This window comes from Aotus nancymaae, unplaced genomic scaffold, assembly GCF_030222135.1.
Source record: "Aotus nancymaae isolate 86718 unplaced genomic scaffold, 86718_ANA_hifiasm-v0.15.2.pri h1tg000029l, whole genome shotgun sequence".
NCBI lineage: Eukaryota > Metazoa > Chordata > Mammalia > Primates > Aotidae > Aotus > Aotus nancymaae.
Genome location: NW_026988442.1, coordinates 15,244,165 through 15,258,919, shown reverse-complemented (window position 1 = coordinate 15,258,919; position 14,755 = coordinate 15,244,165). Strand labels below are relative to the sequence as shown.

Here is a 14,755-nt window from a genome sequence, read left to right as displayed (position 1 = left end):
ATCATCTGCTTCCAACACCACCAACTCCCCAGCCTACCCCACCCCCATAGCTGATCCCACTTCTATAGCAGCCCACTATTGTAAGTCCAGAATTGGTAGGGGCAAACCTCCTCCCTTCTTCTCCCCACACTGACCTGTCAGTAGCTGACTTCATTTCCAGGAAATGGCGTCGGAAGGTCACCACCTCCCGCCACAGACTGAGAAGGCGACCATGCTCCCCTTTCAGGTAGCCCTTGAAGAACTGTGTGTTCAGAAACCCAGGTCATACCAAAAGGCAGAGGACTATCTTTTGCCAAAACAAGAGTCTTGGATTCCTCCTGACTACTGGGGGAAGGAAGGAGGGACTTACAGGAGATCGTTTATGAATGGGTATCTATCCAGGTTATGCTGAAGGGTTTAATAAAGTTGGCAGTGGGATTTGAGAGGTCAGAGGGCCTAGGATGGTATGTCGCTTTCCTCTGGGACATATTTAAAAGAATACACAGTAGCTGCTTAACAAATGGGAGCAGACTTTTATAAGGAGAGTCAATGATATACATAAACCACCTAGCACAAAGCAAAGCAAAAGTGCGGGAAACATTTGTTTCCTTCAGCTGGGACCTGAAAATTCCGCAGGGCCTCTAACTGGTCTTTCTTTCCATTCAGTTTCAATATCTACCTCTTTAGCATCTAGATATGCAAGGCCTCCAGACCAGGAGAGTCAATAAGCTTTCAGATCCATAGAAAACCTAAGATGTCACTTCTGGAGGAACACAGTTGCTTTGAGTGTCATGCTACCTGCCAGCAGAACCTAGACTAGGCAGGTAGTGGCAGGTCTAAGCTGAGGGCCCAAGCAGGATGAAGCCGCCAGCATGGGCAGGTTAAGAATGGTCAGAGACTTTAACAGCAACAGCTCAGTTTCCACCTAAGTCCTGAAGTTAACTACTTCCAGTACTGACCAGGGCAGCATCCAGAGTGCACAGCCTTCCTCTCGCAGTTCTAGTCCCTGTTCTTCCTACCTCCTGCTCCATCCGCCACTGGCTCTCCTTCCTCATTAGCTCATCCCGGGCCCGGCTCCAGTCCACTGTCAATTTTTCCACATCTTCCCTAAGGGCTTTATTCACCACGTCAGCTTTTTCCATGTGCAGTCGAAGCTGGGTGTTCACCTCTGCTAGACTCTCACACCTGCACTGGGGAGGGGTAAAAGCGGGTGCAAAATAAAGGTCTGTTCCAACCCTTGGACCTCCTGAGAGAAAGATGGCAACCACTGAAATTTTCCATTACAAGGAATTAGAGGGCTACGGCTGAAGTCCATGGCTCTAATCCACATTAGTCCTCAGGGCAGAGGTTTCCCATCAGCCCTCTCCACCCACTGGCCAATTACCCAGGTCAGAAAGTTTGGGGTCCATCACCTCTGTTGCTCCTCCTCCAATCGAGCCAGCAGCTCATCCAGGTTTGGCTCCTCCACATTTTCCCACCTCTGCGGGATTGGTCCCTGGGCCAGACAGAGACAAGCCTTATTACCTCCGAAAGAACATCAATCAGACCAGTTCCCTGAGGCTCCCTTCCATGACAGTCCACTTTCTTTCTATTCTTTTCCCCCTTTGTTAGCAATACGCTTCTATTCTCAATCACTGCATTCCTCACTCCAAAAGTGAACTGATGATCTCTCCTGAAAGACGGCCTTTGGTAGTAAAAAGAATCTTCAATCTAAGAAGTGATATATCTTTCACTAATGGCCTTAACTTCCACTACACTAATTGTTTGACCTTGGGAAGTGACTCCTTTTTTTTTTTTTTTGAGACGGAGTTTCACTCTTGTTACCCAGGCTGGAGTGCAATGGCGCGATCTCGGCTCACCGCAAACTCCGCCTCCTGGGTTCAGGCAATTCTCCTGCCTCAGCCTCCTGAGTAGCTGGGATTACAGGCACGCACCACCATGCCCAGCTAATTTTTTGTATTTTTAGTAGAGACGGGGTTTCACCATGTTGACCAGGATGGTCTCGATCTCTTGACCTCGTGATCCACCTGCCTCAGCCTCCCAAAGTGCTGGGATTACAGGCGTGAGCCACTGCGCCTGGCCGACTTCTTTTTTTTTTTTTTTTGAGACAGAATCTTGCTGTGTCTCCCAGGCTGGAGTGCAGTGGCATGATCTAGGCTCACTGCAACTTCTGCCTCCCAGGTTCAAGCGATTCTCCTGCCTCAGCCTCCCGAGTAGCTGGGACTACAGGCGCCTGCCACCACATCTCACTAAATTTTTGTATTTTTTAGTAGAGACAGGGTTTCACTGTGTTAGCCAGGATGGTCTCGATCTTCTGACCTCATGATCCGCCTGCCTCAGCCTCCCAAAGTGTAGGGATTACAGGCATGAGCCACCACGCCTGGCCCTCATTTTTCTTTTTGAAGATGGAGTCTCACTCTGTTGCCCAGGCTGGAGTGCAATGGCATGATCTCAGTTCACTGCAACCACCACCTCCTGGGTTCAAGTGATTCTCCTGCCTCAGCCTCCCAAGTTGTTGGGATTACAGGGACCCACCACCATGCCTGGCTAATTTTTGTATTTTTAGTAGAGATGGGGTTTCACCATGTTGGCCAAACTGTTCTTGAATTCCTGGCCTCAAGTGATCCACCCACCTCAGCCTTCCAAAGTGCTGGGATTACAGGTGTGAGCCACCACACCCAGCCTAGGAAGTCACTTAACTTCTTGGAGCTACAGTGTCTTCAGCTACAAAATGAAGGTGATATCATTCCCTTCTGAAAGTTGCTTTAAAGGTGTGTTTTCAACTTATAACATTTTCTTTCTTTCTTTTTTTTTTTTTTTGAGACAGTCTTGCTTTATTGCCCAGGCTATAGTGCAGTGGTGCAATCTTGGCTCACTGCAACCTCTGCCTCCTGAGTTCCAGTGATTCTCCTGTCTCAGCTTCCCAAGTAGCTGGGATTACAGGCACACACCACCATGCCCAGCTAATTTTTTGTGTTTTTAGTAGAGATGGGGTTTCACCATGCTGGCCAGGCTGGCCTCGAACTCTTGACCTCATGATCTGCCCATCTCAGCCTCCCAAAGTGCTAGGATTATAGGAGTGAGCCACCATGCTTCGCCTTTTCAACTATATTTTCAACTTAACAGTGGGTTTGGGCCAGATACAGTGGTTCACACCTGTAAACCCAGCACTTTGGGAGGCCAAGGTGGGAAGACTGCTTGAGTCCAGGAATTTGATACCAGCCTGGGCAACATAGAGAGACCCTGTGTCTACAAAAAATAAAAAAATTAGCCGGGTATGGAGGCATGTGCCTGTAGTCCCAGCTACTTTTTTGGAGGCTGAGGTGGGATGATTGCTTGAAACCAGGAGGTTAAGGCTGCAGTGACCCGTGATGGCACCAGTGCACTCCAGCCTGGGCGACAGTGAGACCCTGTCTCAAAACAAACAAACAAACATCAACCGAACAAGCAAACAAAACAACCCCAAACAATGGGTTTATCCAGACGTAACCCCATCATAACCCAAGGAGCACACTGAACGCATATAGCTTTCACACCACCATAAAGTTGAAAATTTGCAACCATCCTAAGGGGCGACCATCTGTATATGACAGTGCCTCATGCTGCCTGGCCTGCATTGAAGGTGCTCAATAAGTTTTGGTTCTTTCTTTCCTCTGAGAGAACTTTTCTGAGAAAAATGTGAGGAGGTGCTGAGAGGGAGCTGGAACAAAGGCAAATAAAAGAGCTTTTCAAAGCCAGTTCTAATAGCACAGACATCCCTCTGCTGCAGACAATGCTGTAGGCCTGGAAAGGCCTGCATCTTTGTATGACAGACAAACACTGACACCTGCTGGACGAAACATGTACTTCTTCGGCTAATCCCACACTCCTCCCAATCTAATTTACATTTCATCCTTTGAGAACCACAGGTTGGAAACTGACAGGCCAGCTAGGTCTGATGAATATGTCGGTGTGATAAAGCTCTCAGAGGTTGAAAAAGAGAGACTCCTACCAAACACCTCCTTGTACACTCCAACCTCTCTCAGTCAACAAATGAAACCTAACAAGTATATTCACTGAGGATCCAGGGGGCTCGCAGAGCTCAACCTCACTCACTCCAGTGGCTTCCAGCTGCTTCTCCAGCTCTTGGCACCAGCTCCGGTACTGCAGCACCTGTGGCAAACAGAACAGGCCCTGGGCAATGAACACAGCTGGCACAAACAGCTCAAAGCAAAGGCCCCTGAGGCTCTTAGGCAAACTTGCTATGAACAGAACTGGGGAGTGACAGTGAGGTAAGGCCATAACAGCTCATAGTTTCTATTAGGGCATTTTTTTCTTTTTTGGGATGGAGTCTCGCTCTGTCTCCCAGGCTGGAGTACAGTGTTGCAATCTTGGCCCACTGCAACGTCTGCCTCCTGGGTTCAAGCGATTCTCCTACCTCAGCCTCCCGAATAGCTGAGATTATAGGCAGACGGCACCACACCCAATTTTTTTTTTTTTTTTTTTTAAGATGGTGTCTTGCTCCATTGCCCAGGCTGGAGTGCAATGGCGTGATCTCGGCTCACTGCAACCTCTGCCTCCCGGGTTCAAGTGATTCTCCTGCCCCAGCCTCCTGAGTAGCTGGGATTACAGGTGTGCGCCACCATGCCCGGCTAATTTTTTCATATTTTTAGTAGAGACAGGGTTTCACCATGTTGGCCAAGCTGATCTCGAATGTCTGACCTGTGATCTGCCTGCCACCACCTCCCAAAGTGCTGGGATTACAGGCATGAGCCACCGTGCCTGGCCTTATTTGGACATTTAAATAACACTTGCTATATGCATTATATTGTATAGGTAAGATCATGGGCTTTGGCTCTAGACTAGGTGAGCAAACCTGGATAACTAACTTAACCCTTGTGAATTTTGTCTTTAAAAGGGATATATTAGCCAAGAGTGGTGGTGCACACCTATGGTCCCAGATACTCGAGAGGCTGAGGCAGTAGGATTGCCTGAGCCCAGGAGGTTGAGGCTGCAGTGATCTGTGATCATACCACTGAACTCCAGCCTGGGTAACAGAGCAAAACCCTATCTCAAAAATAAGATAAAATAAAATAAAATAAAAAGGATATAATATGTACTTCAAGGAACAGTTGTGAGCATCAGAAAAGAAGCTGTACATGAAAGCTAGAAGGTCTGGGTCTTACCTCACCAAGCTCGGTGCAGGCCACTCCCACAAGGCTCTGCCTCCTACAACCCTTCTCTCACCTCAGCACCCAGCTCTGGTGGTTGTTCTCTTTCCCCTCCCCAAAAGGGCAGCTGCCTCACCTTGGCCTGCAGCTTCCTCACAAGGGTTGCTTGTCTCTGCTGGGCCTCCTGGGAGTTCTTCAGCTTTCGCCAAGAGGCTGCCTGATTCTCTGCCATCTGCTGCTGTAGTGCCAGCACCTGCTCTTCCAGCATCAGCTGCAGTGACGGGGGCTTCATGTTGTTCAACCCAGAGCTTCTTGTCTCCATGAGGGCACAAGGCAGTAAGCCCACAGATCCCTGGGTAGCCAGAGACTGTTCACGCCCAGTAGGCCTCTAACCATTGCCATGCCACGTCAACCTTCTCTTGAACTGGGGACCAAAGCACACAGTCAAATTGAAAGGACTGTTCTTTTACTATTTACAAGACTTCTCAGAACCTTTTTTTTTTTTGGAGACAGAGTCTCGTTCTGTCGCCCAGGCTGGAGTGGTGTCAAAATCTCAACTCAGTGCAAACTCCACCACCTGGGTTCAAGGGATTCTTCTGCCTCAGGCTCCCGAGTACCTGGGATTACAGGCACACACCACCACGCCCGGCTAATTTTTGTATTTTGAATTTTTAGTCAAGAAGGGGTTTCACTACATTGGTCGGGCTGGTCTCAAACTCCTGACACCTCGTGATCCGCCTGCCTCAGCCTCCCAAAGTGCTGGGATTATAGGCGTGAGCCACTACGCTCAGCCCAGAACCTTTTAAATACTAAGAGGGACCCTCATCTCTGAGGGGCGCTATGATGAGCATTATTCCCCAAATTTAACCATGAGACAAGCTCATAGGGCTAAGTGTCTCCTGGCATGCCTTCTGGAACTCTGCACTAAACCAAGAGCTCCTGGTTTATGACTGCATCCTTAGTGCCTGGCACAGTGGCTCAAAAACATTTGTTGAATGAATTGCTGAAGGTGTTCTTAGTCTAGCAGGTGAAACAGACACAATTACAATATACAATGTGGCATGTGAAATAATAATAATAAGATAGTATCAGAAAACAAAGGAAGAGAACTTCAGCCAGCTTGGGGAGCTGTGAACTGTGTGAATCATCATCATCATCATAGTTAATACTTGTGGAGCGCTTCTGGAGGGCTCCTGCTTTAAGTGCTTTATATGCATTATGTCATTTTGTCTTTACAAAAATCTTGAAACCTTCCAATGCCTTCCCATTACACTTCATCAAATGTACTATTACAACTCTTTATATATAGATGAGGAAACTGAGGCTTAGAAAGGCTAAAAAAACTTGTACCAGGCCACACAGCTTGCATGTGGTTGATGAGAGATTTGAACACAAGTAATCTGACTAAGAAAAGGGGTAGCAGGCATTTCAGGCAAGGGATCCAAAACAGAGAAGGAATGAGTGGAGGCAAGATAGCCAAACCCCCTCACCCACCAGGAGCTGGGCCAAAAACAGGGCAATGGGCCACTGCAGGCAGAGGCGACCAGCTTGACGGTGACCTTCAGAGATACCCAGGAGAGAGGAAAGCATGGTGGTAAAGAAGAGTTCTGGGTGCTAGTCCAAGCTCTGCCTCCAATGGGTTCTGTGACCTCAGATGTGCTACTTCCCTTTCTCGTCCAGAAATGAGGCCATTGAGCTACATGACCTCTGAGTTACTTAGGCCTCTAAAACACACAATTATCCTATAACTTGGGCCAGGGAAAGAGTTCTCTTATTTTATGACTTTCACCAGCAGGGCTAAGGAATTATTTGTATTTTCAACTACCTATCAACAAAATGGTATATACAGCAAATGCAAACCTAACATTTGCACATACAGCAGAAATTTCAAGGGCCCCAAATCCCTTTAATGCACCAAACTATTGATTTCCCACATCCTGGCTCAAATGCCACATCCTATCATGTCCTTCCAGATGAACCCAGGAAGAGTTCATCACTTTTATAGCTATATACACAGAGAGAATACGTATGTTCTGATGTCTACTCTACATTTTATCATCATTACTTGTTTACTTTCTCTGCTAATCCATGAGTGCCTCAAAGGCAGAAGCCATCTAATTCATTTTAATTGTAAGTTGTCAACAATGTCCATTGAAGAAATGCATGTCAGCCTCACTCCTGGCAGAGCTAAACCTTAGGCCAGAGATTACAAATCAGTGCCCTGCTAGCTCTTTTCAGCCATTGTGTGGCCCACACAATTGTTTTTAAGAATTCAAATTAGATGTCAACATTTGTCACTGGGAGAATGTACATAAAATTCATATTTCTGGCTCCTTTGGAAAATCACAATACCTAGTGATGTTTGACCCATATTCCCACAAGGCAACAACCAGTTGTGCAGGTGAATAGGCCTTTAGACAGCGCATGTGCCCCACACAGGTGAATAGTGCCTGCCCCCTTTACACAGGGCATGTGCTCTCCAGTTCATCGTGGCCTCCCCTATACACACATCGATTCTTTCCTTCACGATGATCACATATTTCAGTTGTCATTTACCACTGCAACTATGCTATTGTTTCTGTTATAGTAGCACTACAGAGGAAAACTCAGCTTCCTAATTTACATGACCTCCTGAACAATCAAAGATACTTAAGTTTGCAGAGCCTGTACTAGGCAGTAAGGAAAGGGCATAAAGTAGAAAGAATAGAATGGCACCAATAAAGACCTGGTGGCACCAATACTCTAGGCCTCTTCCTAGCCTATGAACCAGGGTAATACAACCTTTCCCCATACTACGATACCCTTCTTTTCAGCCTTTTTGCCAACGCTGTGTGACCAACTCACCATGATGCTATGAAATGCTGGCTCTGTTGAGTTCAATGAAGCTCAATCCCTTTCTGCTGGTTGGAGGCACAGACCTTCCAGGAAACTGTTCTCTTATCCCAGGATTTCTGCCAACAACTCTACCTACAACAATGTAGATCCAAGTTGCTTCAAGGGAACTGTGGAGCCTTTTCTCTCCTAGTACTGTGAGGGCTGAGCCAGGCTTTTGCATATAGTGGGAGTTTATGAGGCCCCAAAGTCCCCCTGATACTTTGTTGAATCCTTATCCCAAAATATTAAGTTGAACCACATGAAATTGCTAATATTATCCTATTATTATTATTATTTTTAGAAAAAGCGTCTAGCTCTGTCACCCAGGCTGGAGTACAGTGGTGCAATAATAGCTCACCGCAGCCTCAAATTCCTGGAGTGAAGGGATCCTCCAGCCTCAGCCTCCAGAGTAGCTGGGACTACAGGTGTGTGCTACCATGCCATTTTTTTTTTTTTTCCTGTAGAGACAAGGTTTTGCTATGTTGCCTAAGCTTTGTCTCAAACTCCTGGTTTCAGGTAGCCATCCTCTGGCCCAACCCTCTCAAAGTGCTGGGATTACAGGTGTGAGCCACCAAGCCCAGCCCTACCCATTATTTTTTACCTACAAAAACGACAATTTCATGTAGTTCAACCTAATATCTCTAATAAGCAGTCCTGTCACGCATAGTTCCATGAATCCTCATTAAGTTTTCTTTTAGGATAAGGCTGTCAGTAACTTGTAAACATTATTTGCAAGGTGGTATTAGTAATACTTCAGCAAATAAATGAAATTATATTAGAATTATATAATTATTTTACTTTAAGAGATAACTAAACATTTTTAAAGCTATTTAGAAATTTAGTCCAATTCCCCTCATCTTCCAGATAAGGAAACTGAGGTTGTAGAGATAAAGCAACTTCATTTTGTTTCTATTTTTATACATCCCACTTATCTCAAAAGATGATTTGCATGGCCAGGTGCAGTGGCTCACACCTGTAATCCCAGTGCTTTGGGAGGCTGAGGCGGGAGGATCACTTGAGGTCAGGAGTTCGAGACCAGCCTGGCCAACATGATGAAACCCCATGTCTACTAAAAACACAAAAAATTAGCCAGGAATGATGGTAGGTACCTGTAATCCCAGTTACTTGGGAGGCTGAGGCAGGAGAATTGCTTAAACCTGGGAAGCAGAGGTTGCAGTGAGCCGAGATGAACTCCAGCCTGGGTGACAAGAGCGAGATTCTATCTCAGCAAAAAAAAATTGCATTATAGCAAATATACCATACTAATGTAAGATGTTCCTAAAAGGGGAAACTAGGTGCAGGGTATACAGGAGCTCTCTGTACTATGCAATTTTTCTGTAATGCTAAAATTGTTCTAAAAAATAGTTTTTAAAAAATGATATGAAGTTTTTAAAAACCAAACTAATCCTCATAAAACTAAAATTTATTACAACAAGAATAAAAGGGAAGAAACAGAGAAAAATTATCTCAGGAATCAAATTCCTCAAGACACATTTCAGCATCCTTTTATGAACATACTGACATCAGATCTGCTAGGAATAAACTAGCAGAGCCCCCAAAGGAAAGGTAAGTTTCAATGTGCCTGAGAAAGGGAAAAGAGCAGTGGCTTGCAAATTGTAACAAATTGGATTGCATTCAAAATAGATATGAGTGTCAGTATACTTCTCAGCAGTAAACCACTAAGCCAATGTTATTGTTACTGCAGAAAAAGGGAAAGGAAGATTCACTACTTTTGTACATTAATTTATCCCATAAACACTCATGAATTTCAACTCAGTACCAGGAGTCTGCCACAGTGGTACAGAAATGAACAAGACCTACCTTCCTACTTTTGCTAAGAATCAGACAGTGAAGACAGTACCCTTATTAAAGACCAATAGCCACCTGTGAGCCTAGAGTGGAAAGTGACAGAGAGTGAGATAAATTATGTATTTGGTCCTCTCTCATCTGAAATACTCCGAAAGGAGTATTTAAGTAAAGTTTAAAAGAAAAGCACCACCACCAACTAAAGTTGGAATAGAGGCATAAATGCTACAAGGACTAAGATACAGAATGGTATTAAATAATTTGTCACTTAAAGCAAAAACAGAAAAATATTTAAGGACACAAACATTTTATTTCTTGAGGAAGAAACTACAGTATAGACATTTGTGTACAGAGACAATTTATGTTTCTTTCTTTTTTTTTCTTTTTGAGAGGGAGTCTTGCTCTGTCGCCCAGGCTAGAGTGCAGTGGCACAATCTCGGCTCACTGCAACCTCCACCTTCTGGGTTCAAGCGATTCTCCTGCCTCAGCCTCCTGAGTAGCTGAGATTACAGGCACACACCACCACACCCAGCGAATTTTTTTTTTTTTTTTGTATTTTTAGTAGAGATGGAGTTTCACCATGTTGGCCAAGCTGGTCTCGAATGTCTGACCTTGCGATTCACCCACCTCAGCCTCTCAAAGTGCTGGGATTACAGGCGTGAGCCACCACTCCCAGTGACAATTTCTGTTTCTTATGAAACAAATTAGCATGCAGCTCCTTATTTAAATCTCATGTGGGGCCTCTCTCTGTTGTTCTCCTCCAACCTCTGGCCTCTCCTACTCAATCTCCTTTGCTGCCTTTTCTCATCTCCCCAATATCTAAAGTTTGGAAGCCCCAAGGCTCAGGCTTCAGACCTCTTTTCCATCTCCATTCGTTTCCAAGGTAATCTTATCCAGTCTTTTTTTTTTTTTTTTTTTAAGACAGAATCTGGCTCTGTCACCCAGGCTGGAATGCAGTGGCATGATCTCAGCTCACTGCCAACCTCTGCCTCCTGGGTTCAGGCAATTCTCATGTCTCAGGCTCCCAAGTATCTGGAATTACAAGCATGCACCACCATGACCAGCTAATTTTTTTGTATTTTTATTAGAGACAGGGTTTCACCAAGGCGGGAGGATCTCTTGAGGCCAGGAGTTCGAGACCAGCCCGGAAACATAGGGAGATCCCATTTCTCCACAAAAAAAAAAAAAAAAAAAAAAAAAAAAAAAAAAAATGCTGGCTATGTGGCATGCACCTGCAGTCCCAGCTATTTGGGAGGCTGAGGCAGGAGGGCTGCTTGAGCCAAGGAGTTCGAGGCTGCAGTGAGCCATGATCACACCACTGCACTCCAGCCTGGGACAAGATGCTCTCTTAAATAAAGAAATATCACCCCTCCACGTAACACTGGTACTTTTATTTTCCTTATCATGCTTTTTCTGTCCCTATCTAATTATTATGTAATATACCTACCAAAATGCAAATTCCACAAGTGCAAAAGCTTTGTTTTATTGAATGCTGTATTCCCAGCTCCTACCTAAAACATACCCTGTTTTATAACGAGTGCCCATTATTACTATTATAGGACATTAGGTAACATGATCCATATTATCACCAATGGTCTTGCAAAATGCTAACAGCTCTATTAGCCACCTAAAAAGCAAAAAACAGGCTGGGTGTGGTGGCTCATGCCTGTAATCCCAGCACTTTGGGTGGCTGAGGCAGACAGTCAGGAGTTCGAGACCAGCCTGACCAAAGTGGTGAAACCCCATCTCTACTAAAAATACAAAAATTAGTAGGGTGTGGTGGCGTGTGCCTGTAATCCCAGCTATTTGGGAGGCTGAGGCAGGAGAATCACTTGAACCAGGGAGGTGGAGGTTGCAGTGAGCCAAGATTGCACCATTGCACTCCAGCCTGGGCAACAGAGCGAGACTCCATCTTAAAAAAAAAAAGAAAAAGAAAAGAAAAGTTGAGGGGGGAGGGAGAGATATAACTTATAACCTGGTCAGTGGCAGACCAATGACTGAACACCAATCTGATTCCAAATTCTACACCCTCTCCATTACATTAGCTGCCTCCTAAAGCATGGACTACAGAGTCACAGCTCTATGAGGGGCACTTCCTAAATAGTGAGGAATAATGACACTTATGTCTGCAGATTTCTTTTGGAAAAGGAGAAAAGAAAGGCAGAATGTGACTAAAGGAACAGAGGGTGCACTAGTAGCCTTGGTTTTGTTGTGATCTCTATAAATTTGGGAACACCAAGTCTCCTTTCTAAGCTTTCTCGGTAAGATGCGGATCACAATCCTACCCTCCAAAATAACTCCTGGGGTCAATGTAAAGATCATTTCAACCGACGTTTATTAAACCCAAAGGCAATCTAGTCAAGTTATCAAATGCCCTGGGAACAGTTTCCCAGCTCCACCCACTTATTAATTGTGGGACTCCAGGCAAATTGCTTTTTCTATGAGTACATGTTTCTTCATGGGTAAAACCTGAAGATATAGAAAGAACTCACCCCATAGGATTGTCGGGAAGATTAAATGGGCCCTTGGCCGGGCGCGGTGGCTCACACCTGTAATCCCAGCACTTTGGGAGGCCGAGGCGGGCGGATGACCTGAGGTCAGGAGTTCGAGACCAGCCTGACCAACTTGGAAAAACCCCGTCTCTACTAAAAATATAAAATTAGCCGGGCGTGGTGGCGCATGCCTGTAATCCCAGCTACTCGGGAGGCTGAGACAGGAGAATCGCTTGAACCCGGGAGGCAGAGGTTGCAGTGAGCCAAGATCGCATCATTGCACTCCAGCCTGGGCAACAAGAGCGAAACTCTGTCTCAAAAATAAATAAATAAATAGGCCCTTATGTGTAATGCATTCAGTAGCACCTGACAATTTGTGACCATTCCGTACAATGAGCCATGACTATTATCATCACGTGCTAGATCCTGGGCTATACAGATGAAAAGGGCAAGGCATAACGTCTAACGAACGAGCTCACGGTGTCAAAGAAGGGCAGGAAAGGTGCAGCGAATGCAAAAACCGAGAAGCGAATGCAGCTGCGCCTGGAGAAGGCGGCTGAGAAGTGATACTTGAGCAAGGTCCAGAAGAATGGGAGCTCCAGAGTGGGGCGGCGGGTGGGACTGGGCTTTCGGGCAGATCACGTGCAAAGCCGCCAGGGCACAGGGAGCTAGAGGGGCTGGGGGGCGGGAGAGCGCGGCGCCTAGCCCTCACAGCCCGGGGCTGGGGCTATTGGACACCAGGGTCGGGAACCTGTCCTTCGGAGCCGACTGGCAGCTTAGCGTGCTGGCGGCAGCGGGAAGCTGAGGCAAGCGGGCCCCGGGTCCTACGACGCGTCCCAGCCCTTCTCTGGGCCTCGGGGTCCCCCCCTGGGTAACAAGAGGCCGCTGCCGGAACAGGATTCCCTCAGGTGCCCTAGACGGGCGGGTCTCTGGGCCTCTGACGGTTAACCGGAGCACCTCCCGCCTGCCCCTGAGGCCCCACCTCACCACGCTCCGCTCCCGCAGACGCCTGGCTCGATGCTCAGCACTGGAGCTGCGGCAGCCGCTGCTAAGGCCCGGCCAGGGCCGGGGGCGGGGCCCTCCCACCCCTAGGCCGAGGGGCAGGCCCTGCCCCCCAAACTCCCGCCTTTGGGAGGGGCCCGCCCCGCCAAATCCTGCGCCTATAGGCAGACTGCCCCGGCGCAGGGCCTCCCGCCATGTTGGGTATTGGCAGCCGACTTACTAGAGCAGGCCCAGAAGGAAATGGGGTATTATTTATAGAATTATAAGATCCCTCGCCAGAAATGAGGACCGTCAGAGTCTCTGGATTCGCGAAAGGGACGTTTCGGAAGCAGAAAAAAGAAATTGCCCTCAATCATCTCCCTTTTGGCTTCAGATTACATACAACGCATGTGCAAGGTTACTGGGTTCTAGGTGCGCCTGCGCACAGCTCCACCCACAAACTAGACTACAATTATAACTGTGTGAGAAACAGAGGGGCTCGCTGGTACCGGTTAGCGATTACACTAGCAGCGCGACCAGTTTCTGGGGGTTTCTCACCTTGCTGCTCAGACGCTCAGAGCAGCTTCAGGCAGCACAACACTTACAGGCGAGTTACTTAATCAATTTGGTTTTGTCTATAGATCTCTGCACAGAGTGTTATCTTTACCTGTAGCAGTTCCTCTGCATAAGCCTGACTTCTAGAGTACCTCTTTCTTCCCTGTAGAACCCATGCGTTATTCCCTTAGCATTTTGTGTATAAATTGTTAATGCACTTTCTTAAGAGTTGTAAACTCCCTTTACCTGCCTCACTCTTGCACTCAGTGGTTCTCAATTTTTAGTAGGAATTAAAAAAAAAAAAAAAAAAAAAAAAAGACAGCCGGGCGCGGTGGCTCAAGCCTGTAATCCCAGCACTTTGGGAGGCCGAGGCGGGTGGATCACGAGGTCAAGATATCGAGACCATCCTGGTCAACATGGTGAAACCCCGTCTCTACTAATACAAAAAATTAGCTGGGCATGGTGGCGCGTGCCTGTAATCCCAGCTACTCAGGAGGCTGAGGCAGGAGAATTGCCTGAACCCAGGAGGCGGAGGTTGCGGTGAGCCGAGATCATCGCGCCATTGCACTCCAGCCTGGGTAACGAGCGAAACTCCGTCTCAAAAAAAAAAAAAAAAATCCAGTCTAGTGCCTTTGGTGATTTAAAAAAACAAAAACAAACAAACAAAAAAACCAGGCCGGGCGTGGTGGCTCATTCCTGTAATCCCAGCATTTTGGGAGGCCGAGGCGAGCGGATCACCTGAGATCGGGGGTTCAAGACCAGCTGGACCAACATGGAGAAACCCTGTCTCTACTAAAAATACAAAAGTAGCAGGGCATGGTGGTGCATGCCTGTAATCCCAGATACTGGGGAGGCTGAGGCAGGAGAATCGCTTGAACCTGGAATGCGAAGGTTTCAGTGAGCCGGGATCGTGCCGTT

The 14,755-nt window shown here is 46.8% G+C and overlaps 1 protein-coding gene across 6 annotated transcripts in view; it reads right to left on the bottom strand.

Annotated features, from left to right (window-relative positions):
- CEP250 (centrosomal protein 250) overlaps nucleotides 1-13,656 on the bottom strand; it is a 57,712-nt gene extending 44,056 nt beyond the window's left edge. The window contains exons 1-7 of one of the 6 annotated variants that reach the window (XM_012455108.3): nucleotides 13,284-13,301; nucleotides 7,974-8,096; nucleotides 5,266-5,553; nucleotides 4,075-4,131; nucleotides 1,392-1,474; nucleotides 999-1,164; nucleotides 135-241 (exon numbers count right to left, since the gene is read on the bottom strand). In XM_012455108.3, coding sequence (XP_012310531.2) covers nucleotides 135-241; nucleotides 999-1,164; nucleotides 1,392-1,474; nucleotides 4,075-4,131; nucleotides 5,266-5,451 — 599 coding nt within the window. In that variant the 5' untranslated portion in view covers nucleotides 5,452-5,553; nucleotides 7,974-8,096; nucleotides 13,284-13,301. Of the gene's footprint in view, nucleotides 1-134; nucleotides 242-998; nucleotides 1,170-1,391; nucleotides 1,789-4,074; nucleotides 4,132-5,265; nucleotides 5,554-7,973; nucleotides 10,271-13,283; nucleotides 13,303-13,523 lie in introns of those variants that run through there. The other 5 variants (XM_012455107.3, XM_012455110.2, XM_064382348.1 and 2 more) reach the window with 5 other exon arrangements.
- Between the last annotated feature and the right edge of the window lie 1,099 nt (nucleotides 13,657-14,755).